Below are 13,093 nucleotides of genomic sequence, written 5' to 3' on the forward strand. Positions count from 1 at the left end.
TGTACAAACATAGTGCAGACATAGATATAATTAAGGTAATAAAGAGTAATAATAAAACATTCATTCAGCCTGTCTGATGTTTTTGTTTTGTGCAGTTGCTTCATGTTGCATATATTTTTGGTTGTTTGTTTGTTTGTTCAAGGTTAGTTTGGCCAGTAACAGAGCAAAATAAACATTTAATAAATGTAAAAAATAATAATAATAATACAATAATAAGAACTTAATAAATTGGCAATGAGTATGGGACTCGGCTCATTTGATTGTAAAATAAATAAATAAAATCAGAATTTGGAATCGGTCACGAAAAATCCTGATCAGTGTATCCTTAACTGGAATAGAGTTAAACCTACCTGAAAGAGATGAAAAAACATGCTTCATTTCAGTTTTATCTTTGAACTATTGTACATATTTGTGCAAAATGGTTATTATTTATTACAATACAATGTTACAGTCAACAATGAAAACAGTAAGTCTTATTTATTTAATGATTTATTGATTGATTGATTGATTGATTGTGGCAAGGCCTGTGAAAATTTTGCCAGGGCAAGTAAAAAATTAAAACCACTAGCTAAACCGGACCAGTAGAAAATTTCCTTAGTGTTAAGCCCTGTCAATACAATCAAAATCAGCGTCTTAACACTTGTACACAGATCTGTAGAACACGTAGGTTACATAATGATATGTTAAAGTTAACTTAAAATATGAAAAGGAAACAGGATGACTTTGAATAGCATCACTGTAAAATTGTGAGGAAGAGCTGAGCAAGTCTTGCACATGTATTTCCTGGTCTGAGAGTGAATTCCTGCTTAAACAGGAAGTAATGGATACCAAAAAAGGTAGAAATATATGTATGTAAAAGGAGAATGCATGTGTGTGAAAGCAAAAAATGTATGTATGTGTAAGGAGAATGTATGTGTGTGAAAGAGTAGAAATGCATGTAAGTGAAAGGAGAATGTATGTGTGTGCGAGTACTAATGTATGTATGTGAAAGGAGAATGTAAGTTTGTTAGAGAGTCGAAATGTATGTATGTGAAAGGAGAATGTAAGTTTGTTAGAGAGTCGAAATGTATGTATGTGAAAGGAGAATGTAATTAATATAAATTGCCACAACAAATAATTACTTATACCTGATTTGACGTAACAAAGTACAGACTACATAAAGTGCGTATGTGCATGCCTGAATGAAACACTTGCACGCTCACAATATAGTGACATATATATATATATATATATATAATTATATATAATGTAATAATGTACATAATTTAATAACATTTAGTATTTTCACATCTAGGTGGAAAAAAAATTAATTTGTACTGCTTGTCTGTTCAAAATAAATGAAAAGAAAACGAGCATAGTAGATTTTTTTTTTTTTCTGTTGTACCAGAATCGTATCAAACCGTGACCCCCAAACTGAGGTACAGTATGTACCGAACAGTGACATCTGTGTACCGTTCCACCCCTAGTCAGAAGTATAAACTATTATATTAATTTAAAACTGGATTATATGGGTGGATGTTCACAATGTACTGAACAAAAACTGCAGACGGGCTTATTGAAAATGCTAATTTATTCTCTGGAGGCACAGAAAGTCATAAATATAGTGATTTCCCTGGTAACAGCTGGACACAAAGCAGCTGCACTCATAAACAAAATGAAAATGCCATCGAAACTTTTTGAAGACAGTCAGTTCCCTTCAGAGATTCATTCACATAAATCACCCATGCTGCATCATTGCTTTAATTAGTAAGAATAAGAAAAGTGTTTAAAAATATAGCTTGTATTGTTGAAAATGTATGAGGAAAGTCCACTGATGAGTTACCAGCGCAAGCACTGGCTCAATTTAACCCCTGCATTTAATTAAGTGATGAATGTAAAAATAAAATACTGCACAATCTTCACTGCGTGGATTAAAAATAAATTATTCTTATTAGTTAATGAAGTTAGTTATTCAGTCAAGAGCAATGAGTGATTTTCTCTTTTTCATTTGCTGTTTGATTTACATTAATGACACTGTATGATAAAATATTTTGACTCGTGATTTTACTGTTCAGGTTCACTTAAGTCATAACTGGCTGCATTTACATGAATACTCTCCAAGACGGGCATTTTAACATAACTTGTTGTTTATTTAAGTATGTAGCAATAACACGCAAAACGAGAAATTAATTCAGTATTCGCACGCTGGCTGAGAAGAGCATTCTGTGAGAGCACTTTGGTTGTGTGAGCATGAACCTGCCGGCTTTCTAGTACTGACAAGACTTAAAAACACCTGCAAATAATGAATGTCACTTCTTTGACAATGCATCGGGTCAGTGGCAGATCCATCAACTGTCCCTGGAGTCAGTTGGACATATTTAGCTGCACCAATCTTTTTCTCCTCCATTCTCCTCCATGAAGAAACCATTAGGACCAAGGTAATTGCACATTGTTTTCGGTTAAAAAAAATTTAGTTCCTGATGATGTGGAAAAGTTCACTCATCTTGGATCTACCGTGACCTGCGATACTACCCTAGATGATGAGATTTCAATCAAGAGAGTCGGCTAAATGCCTTTCACACTAGATGCCTCAGGTTTATACTTGGTAAGACCTAGAGGGATAAAATGTCAAATGAATATCTGTTTAAAGTGACAAAAAGTGAACCAGTTTCCTCCCGCCTGAAATTCATTCATCTCGGATGGGCTGTTCATGTGACCAGATTGGCCCCCTCCCGCATTCCCCATGAAATTATGTACAGTGTGCTCAAGAAGGGTGTCCGTACTGCTGGACGGCCCAAATTGAGGTATAAAGATGAAGAAGATGAAGAATTAAAAGATATCTGATAGATTTCAGCATACCAACCATCTCCTGAACTCAGGCAGATAAAAAACATGCTGAATGGAGGGTTGATCTATACAGAGGAAAGGCTCAAGACCATGCTAATAACCTCCAGAATCTAAAAGAATGTCGCCTGAAATCCAACTTACAAACATGATCTATGCTATCCAATAAATGTCTTTGGCTTATTTTCACCCGCATTGTCACTCCCAACAGAAGCACACCATTGATTTATCTACTCTTGTAAATATTATTCACATAAATGATTTTCAAGACAGAATGTTTAGTGTTTTAGAGGAGTTATTTTATTAATATAAACTCTAGTACCAGGAGTCCATGATACGCCTCATGCTCATGAATCTCATTCCACCCATATTGCTGAAGCTCCTGTACTCTCCAGGCCTGAAGTACCACATCCTGCCTCTGTAGTGGGGCTGCTCATACATGAGCCAGTGGCCATCCATCACATGGCAGGACTGGCAGTGAGGCATGCGGTAACGGTCCATGATACTGTCACAGTCATCGGTCATTTCGTACATCTGGCCCATGAAGTTCTCCTTCTCGTAGATCCTCATTCTGTAGGATCCCCTGTGCTGTAGTCGGAGAAAAGTCAGTTATGCATATATCAATCATGAAGAATCATAATCACATGTAATCATATATCTTCAGCAACTATCTAGGTCTGTTTCTCACAGATCATCATTCTGAAAGGATCTATGTTGCTTTTAAAGCTGAAGGATTTCATAATTTCATTTGATGGTTGAAATAAATTTAATTTAGGACTATTGTAAATAAATAAATATGTCAACAGGTTTATGAAGCTCACCATAGGGATCATACGGCAGGACCTGATGCAGTTGCTCATTCCAAACATAGACATGTAATCAGCATATTCTCCCCTCCTAAAGAAATACTGATTTCCCATGTAGTTGGGTTGATCGTACATCATCCAGCATCCACTGTGCACTCTGCAAGAGTGACAGCGGCTCATGTAGGAGGAGAAATCAGCACAGTCGCTCATACATTCATAAGAGCGACCCTGGAAGTTCCTGTCCTCATAAAAGGTGACCTGAAAATTTAAAATTAATATTTTAAATGATTTAACAAATCAAATAATTTAGGAGTTAAGCTGTGTGGAAATTGGTACTGGAACAAGGTTTACCTTCATGGTTTGCGCTGGCTGATTCTCAGTAGTTCCACAAAGGAGAAACTGAAGCTGATTCTGCTTGTTGGCTGACTGCTGTCACCTGTGCTTTTATACTAGACCAAGACTAAAGACTACACAGCCTCTATTGTTACTCAATTCCTGACTGTGCAAGCTGGTTTAGAGGCCATTCTAGTTAAAGCTTTGTATTGTTCGAACTATAGAATTTCAAAAGTGTATGTTGCTAAAACGAAAGACTATAAATGCTTAAATAATGAGCTTTCATTCTGAGAAATGTTTTTTTGTTTTTTGTTTTTTTTTCCAGATTTCCAGATTCTGACTGTGTGGATTTGGTTTGATTTAGCTTTTTAGAACATGAAATACTAAAAAATGAGTTAAAAAAGAGTTTTCATAGATTGTTTACAGATTGTTTGTTGTTTTAGATTCAAACATTCTGGCTATTTGGATTTAGATTGATTTGTTAATAATTGTTAATTATTTTACAATTCTTAACCCTTTGACCCATAGGATTTGAAAATTCAAATCTGTATTTGCGTTGTTTACACACTGCTGGTGACCCAGAGAGAACAGTTGTAATTTATATGTATAGTACCAGTAGGCTATATTTAGATTTTATGTTGCAGAAGTTCAAAGAAGAAGTACTAGGGTATTTTTTTTATTTAAACACTAATTTCTATAAATCATGGAAATAGTAAGATATTTATAACAAAGGATGTATTATATAACTACTGTATATATTCCACTCTTCTTAAATTTTCAAATACTTAAGCACTCTCAGATACAGACTTGTTTTTTGTTTTGTTCTTGCATTGTTTTTTGTTTGTTATTACTTGATATTTGCTTGTAAGTTTAGAAGCTAAATTTAGTAACAGTAGTTAATAATTCTTAATATACAATTGTTTTGATTTATTATTCATTTGTAATTATTTAAAAAAGTACTCAAATTAGTAATTTAATAAAATTCAACACACAAATTCAAAGTTTGTAAAAAAAAAAAAAAAAAAAAAAAAAAAAAATGATTGTGAACCAATAATTGTTTTAGAATTGGATTGTGATTCCCAGAATTAGCATCAAATCTTTTCTTCCCTTCCAGGACAATAAGTGTGTGGGCAAGTTGGTTAGAAATATATTTGGTCTGAAATCATAGATATTTTGGTAACACTTTATAATAACTTTCATTTATAAATCATTAACAAACATCATATAATGCTTAACAGATCATTAGTTAATATATATTCACATAGCTAGAAATATGAGGATATTCTTGTAAATGTTTACGAATGAACATACTAAATATAACCTAATGATTAACATATGATTATTTAGTGTAAATTGAAATGCTTACAAATGTCAGTAAATTTTCAGTTCATTTGATCTTCATTTGTTGGTCTTTGTTTGTTGTGTAGACCTCTATTTACACATCTTAACAAATAATCTGTTAACTATTTGTTCATGTTTCTGCAGTATCCAGTCTAAAGTGGAAACTGTTCATAATTTGCAAATATTTATAAATGTTTACTAATCATTAATACCTTTGTGAGCAGTCATCTCAATGGCAACAAAGTGTCCCGAAAGACCTGAATTGACCCTATTCACATATCTTTACTAATTATTTATTAATCATTTGTTCATGTTTTTGCAGTAGCCAATCTAAAGTTGAAACCTTTAATCATTTGTAATTATTTATAAACGATTACTAATCATTTAGTATCTTTAAGGGCACTGGAATTTTATCTAATGTAACAAGGCTTGTGTAAAGGGTGGCTGGTTAATTTTAACTAAATGCTTGCTAAAGACGTAAGTTTGTAATTTTGGTGCAAAAAAATAAAAAAATAATAATTATTGCGTCAACACTCAGATTAGTATAGTATACTACTCTTCAGTATATCATTAAACGGGATATTCCTTAAATCATAAATAAACAGGGGAAAACAAACCATTTTTAAAAGAAAATACTTGTTCATTTATCAAAAATATAATATAAACAGATTGAACCGTGTTCCCTTATAATAATCAAATTGACCCATGTGCACTTCTGACCCCTTAACCAAACCTTAAACCTACCCATACCACCAAACCTGTCCCTAACCATACCCGTATCACACCTCATTAACAGCAAAAGTATTGTGCAATAACACAAGCTTTTAATCATTTTATAACATCTGTTAAAATCATTTGTAGGTTTTCAGTAAGTGCTTGATCATATGAAATTGAAAGTTTAATGATATTTGTAAGCATTTTAGTTTACATAAAATAATGATTTGTTTGAACATTATCTAATGTTTAATAAGTTAATTAGCAAACATTAACAAGCACATTATCCCATGTTTCTAACTATTTAAATATATATTTTAACTAATCATCCATTAAGCATTACATAATGTTTGTTAATGATTTATAAAAAAATTGAAAGTTATTATAAAGTGTTACCGATACTTCCTAATCTAGAGAAAAAAAAAAAAAAAAAAAAAAAGGTTTTCAAAAAAATAACTTACTGATGTGTTCATTATATGTCAATGTCTAATTGCCAGTGATTCCTAAGTGATGTCTAGTCCACACTATACATGTTTGGAAATAGTTTTGGGAAGTTTGGGAACTAAACATAAAACTAATCATTTCTATGGACAACTTGCAGAGTGTTTTGTGGATTTCGTTTTTGTTATTAGTTGTTATTAGTAATGATTTTCAAGACAATGCTTACAGTTGTAGAGAAATTATTTTATTAATATAAACTCTAGTACCAGGAGTCCATGATGCGCCTCATGCTCATGAATCTCATGCCACCCATATTGCTGAAGCTCCTGTACTCTCCAGGCCTGAAGTACCACATCCTGCCTCTGTAGTGGGGCTGCTCATACATGAGCCAGTGGCCGTCCATCACATGGCAGGACTGGGAGGCATTCGGTAACGGTCCATGCAGTTGTCACAGTCATCCATCATCTCATACATCTGACCCATGAAGTTCTCCTTCTCGTAGATCCTCATTCTGTAGGATCCCCTGTACTGTAGTGTGAGAAAAAGTGGATTTTTTTGCCTGAATTTTTTTTTTTACTGCTTTTTCTATATGGTTGAAAAAAACGTTGTTTTCAAATACGTAATATTCAGTTCAGAAAATTATTATGTGGCAATTGTTTTTTTTGTTTGTTTGTTTGTTTGTTTTTTTAATTATATCAAATTATTCATGGAGCTCACCATAGGGATCATACGGCAGGACCTGATGCAGTTGTTCATTCCAAACATAGACATGTAATCAGCATATTCTCCCCTCCTAAAGAAATACTGATTTCCCATGTAGTTGGGATGATCGTACATCATCCAGCATCCACTCTCCACTCTGCAAGAGTGACAGCGGCTCATGTAGGAGGAGAAGTCACCACAGTCGCCCATACACTCATAAGAGCGACCCTGGAAGTTCCTGTCCTCGTAGAAGGTGACCTGAAAATTCAGAGTTTAACATTTAACGTTATTTGATTTTTATTTTTTTTATTTTTTTCTGTTTTCATTTTCATTTGAATTGCATGTTGAAAATTGTAGCTGGAATGAAGTTTACCTTTCCCATCATGGTTGCGCTGGCTGATTCTCAGTAGTTCCACAAGGGAGAAGCTGAAGCTGATTCTGCTTGTTGGCTGACTGCTGTCACCTGTGCTTTTATACAAGACCAAGACTAAAGACTACACAGCCTCTATTGTTGGTTAAAACCTGACTGTGCAAGTTGGCATAGAGGCTGTTAGTTAAAGCATAGTATCTAGATCTTAGTTAATGTTTGTTAAAATTAAAAACCAGAGCCTCGTGATTCAAATTGAGAATCACACTTTTTTTTTTCTTTTTTTTTGCCTGTAATTCATATCTGTGATTTACAAAACCTGAACCTCATTAAAATGAGGAAGTTTTTTAAAAAATGTGTAAATATCTAAATAAAGGTATAAACAGAAGTTTACATAGAACATATTACATGCTTTTAAGGTAGCAGTAGATTTGAATAGAAACACAAGAGAAGTTTTTACAAACACATTTAGTAGTATTACTTTATTGTGGGGTTTGGGTTTTGTTTCTTGTTCATTGTTTTCATGTCTTTTATTTGGTAGTTTAGCCACATTTTCCATTGATTCCATTGTCTGTAGGTGTGTTCGACTTCATGCAGTGCTTCGCAGACAAATCGGCGAGAGTTACTGCTTGCAGTCGGGGGCAGAATTGAAAGAAGAGACTTCAAGTTGCACACTTTCTGCTCCCGGTAGTGACGTTCTCACGGTGTTTGCATATACTCTATCACAGATTAATTGAATAACATGAAATATTTGTCAAATACACAGATGTTTCAGAAGCATTTTCATGAGCAACAGTAACACTTTTCATATACTGCTTAATACAGCGCCATCTGTTCAAGAATCAAGTTCAACATAAACATTTACTATTTAAATACCAATAAAGTGGGGTTATATATGCTTTTCTCAGTGTTTTTATTTTTATTTTTTATAAACATGATTCAATATAACATTGCGACTACAGTAAAAAAAAAAAAAAAAAAAACTTTTACTGTTCTAAAAACACAGATTTGTGAGCAGTATTGGAATCGAAGATGTTAGAAACACACGTCATTGTTATCATATGGTGAATTTGGCTAATCGTGAAACAGCTGTGCCAGCTGAGTCAGTCGGCTGCTTTGGAAATCCTATCGCGGTACTTTTGATGCCATACGTGACAGTGACATGGCATTGGTGCTGGTTCAGGTCAGACAAAATTTATAACCAGTATGCACTGCTTCAAGTCAGCCGCCGATCAGTCTGCACAGCGCTGCATGAAGTCGAACACACCTTATGTGTTACGTTATGTTATGTGTCATGTTCTTCTTCTTGCATTTCCGGCAGGCTAGACGCGTCTATGGCGTATTGCTGCCCTCCTCTGTTCTCCAATCATTAGAGTTATTTACAGCTTATACTACTCTATATCTTTTTGTATACTCCAATGCTTCGCAGATATTCCATCAGTTTTTTCACTTTGTTCCAGCTGTCCAAATTTAATAAAGAACATAAATTAAAAACAGTTTCTCCAGTTTCTCCCCAGTTCCCTGAACAATTTCCTCCTTTGATGAGAGTACCTCCTGCATTGTACTAAGACATGCATCACTGTTTCCTTATCCCCACATTCACAATGTCCATCAGGATGTTTTCTAATCAGAGCCAGCCCACACCTCAGCCCACAATGCCCAAGCCTCATTCTGGTTATGACTACTGCATCTCTTCTCTGACATCTGTATTTACATCTATCTTTCTCAACTATTATTTGTACTACATCATAATCTCTCCCATTCCTTTCACACTCCCATGACCTTTGCCACATTTCTTTTACTGACCTATTTATTATTTCTGTGTAATCTGGTGACCCATACTGCAAATTAAATTGTACCTTTTCCTCCTGCACTGCTTTCTTGGCCATCTCATCTGCCTCCTCATTACCCTCCACACCCATGTGCGCAGGAACCCAAAAAAAACCCACCTCATACCCTGCTTTGTGGATTCTGTATTACACCTGCAAAATTTCCACAAGTACGTCAGGTCTGGACTTAGATTTGCACTCTTTAATTGTAATAAGGGTTGCGGCTGAATCACTACATATGACTGAATATTTCCGTTTGTTATCTTCTACCCACCTTACTGCCCGTAAAACTGCTACCAACTCTGCAGTAAATACTGATCACTTTCAGGGTCCTTTGACCTATATCCTATTTCAGGTGTGCTTACACTCCTCACATTTACCACTTTCAGGGTCCTTTGACCCATCAGTATAAATTTGTAGATGGCCTCCTCACATTTGACACGGCCTGGTTTTTTATCTCCTCCACTACAACCTCTGACATCTTTCTTTAACACCTTCCAAAAAAATAAAAATCAACATAAGGATTTTTAAACAACCACAGAGGTACATCTGACCGACATATTGGCGGACATACATTCAGTTCCATAATAACAATATCACCTGCCATGGATTTGATTGTCTCTGTAAGGTTTGTTTTAATCGATTTTGCTGCTCCCATAAACTCCCACTGCTGACTCAACAGGTTTTTTGTTGGTAATTTTACAGTCTGTCTTTTTAATTTCAATAAATACCTCAGACCAAGTTTACGTCTTCTTATTTCTAATGGCATCTCCCCTGTTTCTATTAATAGCGCAGATATTGGAGTTGTATGGAACGCCCCACTACACACTCTAAGAGCTTTTGCTTGGACTACATCATATGTGTCATGTTCTCATTGGTTGTCTTAGTCATGTGTCTTGTTTCTCATTGGTTGGTTCTTGTCATGTGACCATCATTGTATGATATAAATAGCCATCATGTTTCCTTTGTTCTTTGTTTAGCTTTGATGTTGTAACCCTGCTGTCGGTGAGTCTCTTTATGCCAAGTCAAGTCTGTTCATGCCAAGTCAAGTCTTTTGGATTATGTTTTGTCTTTGCATAAATAAACTGCACTTGGGTTCTCACTTCAACTTGCTTTCAGTGGACCATTCGTTACAGAAAGCTAGACCAACCATGAACTTAGCAGTTGCCCTCCTTGGACTACATCAAGGTAACCGATCCATAGAGGATTATGTTGAGGAATTTTGTGAACTGTGCTACCAGGTGGACTTTAATGACACTACCCTCAAAGACATTTTTCTGTATGGATTAACTGGAGACATTTCACGTTTATTGCCACTTCAGACCCCTAACTGGACTCTACACATTAACTTTGTTTTGAGGATGAGTGACTCTGCTTTTACTGTGGGGAACCCTGCTATTCCCCAGTATCTCCCGCACCAGAGCATTTTCATGTCCCAACTGTCATGCCTGGAGTTGTTCATGTCATGCCTGCTACTCCAGGGTCTGCTAATATCACACATGCTACTCCAGGGCCTGCTAACGTCATGCCTGCTCACATCATGTCTGCTAGTCCAGGGCCTGCTAACATCATGCCTGCCACTCCAGGGACTGCTCATGTCATGGCTGCTACTCCAGAGCCTCCTCACGTCTTGCATGCCAAGCCAAAGCCAGCTACTCCAGGGCCTGCTCACGTCATGCCTGCTACTCCAGGACCAGCTCACGTCATGCCTGCCAAGCCAAAGTCAGCTACTCCAGAGCCTGCTCACGTCTTGCATGCCAAGCCAAAGCCAGCTACTCCAGGGCCTGCTCACATCATGCCTGCTACTCCATGGCCAGTTCACATCATGCCTGCCAAGCCAAAGCCAACTACTCCAGGGCCTGCTAACGACATGTCTGCTGCTCTAGGGCCTGGTCATCCTGCAGATGCGGATCTTGGGTCAGGACAGAAAGGACTGATTGCCAGTGTGATGGGCCCACCTCTGTTGTCAGTGAGAGCACCTGGCATCCCCAGCGCCTCAGCACTGGCTATCACAGAGAACGTTCCCTTATCCTCAGTGCTTCCCGTTATGGCAGTAGCCATCCTGTGTGTTTGGGCTACTTACTGTTCTGTTACCCAAGTCCACGAGTCTGTCCCAGAGGCCTCTCCTGTCCATGAGTCTGCCCCAGAGGCCTCTCATTTCCATGGATCAGCTCCAATTCTTCCAGAGGTGGGGGCGTCCGCTGTAGAACCTCTAGAGGTGGCGCCTTCCACTGCAGAACCTCCCAAGGTGGTGGTGCCCACTCATAAACTCACTCTCTGTCCTGTTTCAGCCATGGAGACCGTTCATGAACTAACTGTCTGTCCTGTCACGGCCATGGAGGCTATTCATAAACTCACTGTCTGCCTTGTCACAGCTTTTGAGGCCAATCAAGAACTCTCTGCCTGCTCTGTCACAGTCGAGTGGTCTATCCATGTCTCTGCTTCACCTTGGATTCCTGCTCTGCTCACGCTGACCTGGTGGTCTCCTGGTCCACTGCTCCATGGCCCAGGCCCTCCACTGTTCCACAGTCTTCCATTGCTCCATGGCCCAGGCCCTCCACTGTTTAGAGTCTGCCACTGCTCCATGGCCCAGATCCTCCAGTGCTTCAATGTCTGCCACTGCTCTATTGCCCCAGGTCCTCCAGTGTTTCACTGTCTGCCATCATTCCACAGTCCAAGTCATGATTCAGGTCCTATTCCCCTTCACAGGCCTGGCTCTCTATCCCTACCCCTGTTCCACCTCTGCTCTACCACCCTCCTGGACTTTGAGTTATGTTTGGGGGCGTCTGGAGCCACCCTTGGGTGGGTGGGGGGCATGTAACGTGGGGTTTGGGTTTTGTTTCTTGGTCATTGTTTTCATATCCTTTATTTTGAAGTTTGGCCACAGTCATGTTCTGTCATTTGATTCCCTTGTCTGTGTGTTATGCTTTGGTTCCTTGGTTCATGTGTCATGTTCTCATTGGTTGTCTTAGTCATGTCTTGTTCTTATTGGTTGGTTCTTGTCATGTGACCATCATTGTTTGATATAAATAGCCCTCATGTTGCCTTTGTTCTTTGTTTAGCTTTGATGTTGTAACCGTGCTGTCGGTGAGTCTGTTCATGCCAAGTCAAGTCTTTTCAAGTCAAGTTTTGGATCTTTTGGATTATGTTTTGTCTTTATGTAAATAAACTGAACTTGGATTCTCACTTCAACTCGCCTTCAGTGGACCATTCGATACAATTACAGCAAATTCCTTTTTGAATGAACTGGCTAAACAAATGTTTCAGTAATTATTAGATTTGTTCCTGAATGAATCAGTATATTTAAATGAACTGGTTAAATGAATGAATTGACTCACTCATAAAGAGTCACTTTTCACCACCTACTGGCATAATGATGTTGAAAACACTGTGTAATAAATGTCCACTGATGGCAAGTTGAAAGAACCCAAGTGCAGTTTTTATAAATCCAAAAGTGAGCAGATAAACAACAAACAAGACTTGATTTGGCTAGGCAAAATAAGAACATGAACATGGACAAAACTTACCAAACAGTGGATTACATAAACAACAAATAAACCAATGAGAACAAGACAAATGAACAAAAGGACCACATGGCAGGATCATATGACAGGGTCAAGGAACAGATGACAAGGCAGGAACCAAGACCAAAGAAGACCAAGGCAAGGCAGGAACCATTTGAAAAAAAAAAAAAAAAACGTGTGACACTGTGAAGACTCTCTCTCTGGGTCAGTGAT

The 13,093-nt window shown here is 37.3% G+C and overlaps 2 protein-coding genes and 1 pseudogene across 2 annotated transcripts in view; all 3 read right to left on the reverse strand.

Moving 5' to 3' along the window:
* The window catches only part of LOC109060438 (gamma-crystallin M2-like), a 101,387-nt gene extending 93,809 nt beyond the window's left edge, over positions 1-7,578 (reverse strand). Inside the window, exon 1 of the mRNA XM_042763572.1 lies at positions 7,534-7,578. Within this exon, the coding sequence (XP_042619506.1) occupies positions 7,534-7,545 (12 nt within the window). The 5' untranslated portion in view covers positions 7,546-7,578. The remainder of the gene's footprint in view (positions 1-7,533) is intronic.
* LOC109049442 (gamma-crystallin M2-like) lies at positions 3,101-4,032 on the reverse strand. Its single transcript, XM_042763581.1, has 3 exons — positions 3,981-4,032; positions 3,645-3,887; positions 3,101-3,411 (listed from the first exon to the last, which is right to left on the reverse strand). The coding sequence occupies exons 1-3, from the start codon at positions 3,984-3,986 to the stop codon at positions 3,139-3,141; spliced, it is 522 nt and encodes a 173-aa protein (XP_042619515.1). The 5' UTR covers positions 3,987-4,032; the 3' UTR covers positions 3,101-3,138.
* Positions 6,686-7,596, reverse strand: LOC109068223 (annotated as a pseudogene).
* Between the last annotated feature and the right edge of the window lie 5,497 nt (positions 7,597-13,093).

This window comes from Cyprinus carpio, chromosome A9 (assembly GCF_018340385.1).
Source record: "Cyprinus carpio isolate SPL01 chromosome A9, ASM1834038v1, whole genome shotgun sequence".
Taxonomy (NCBI): Eukaryota; Metazoa; Chordata; class Actinopteri; order Cypriniformes; family Cyprinidae; genus Cyprinus; species Cyprinus carpio.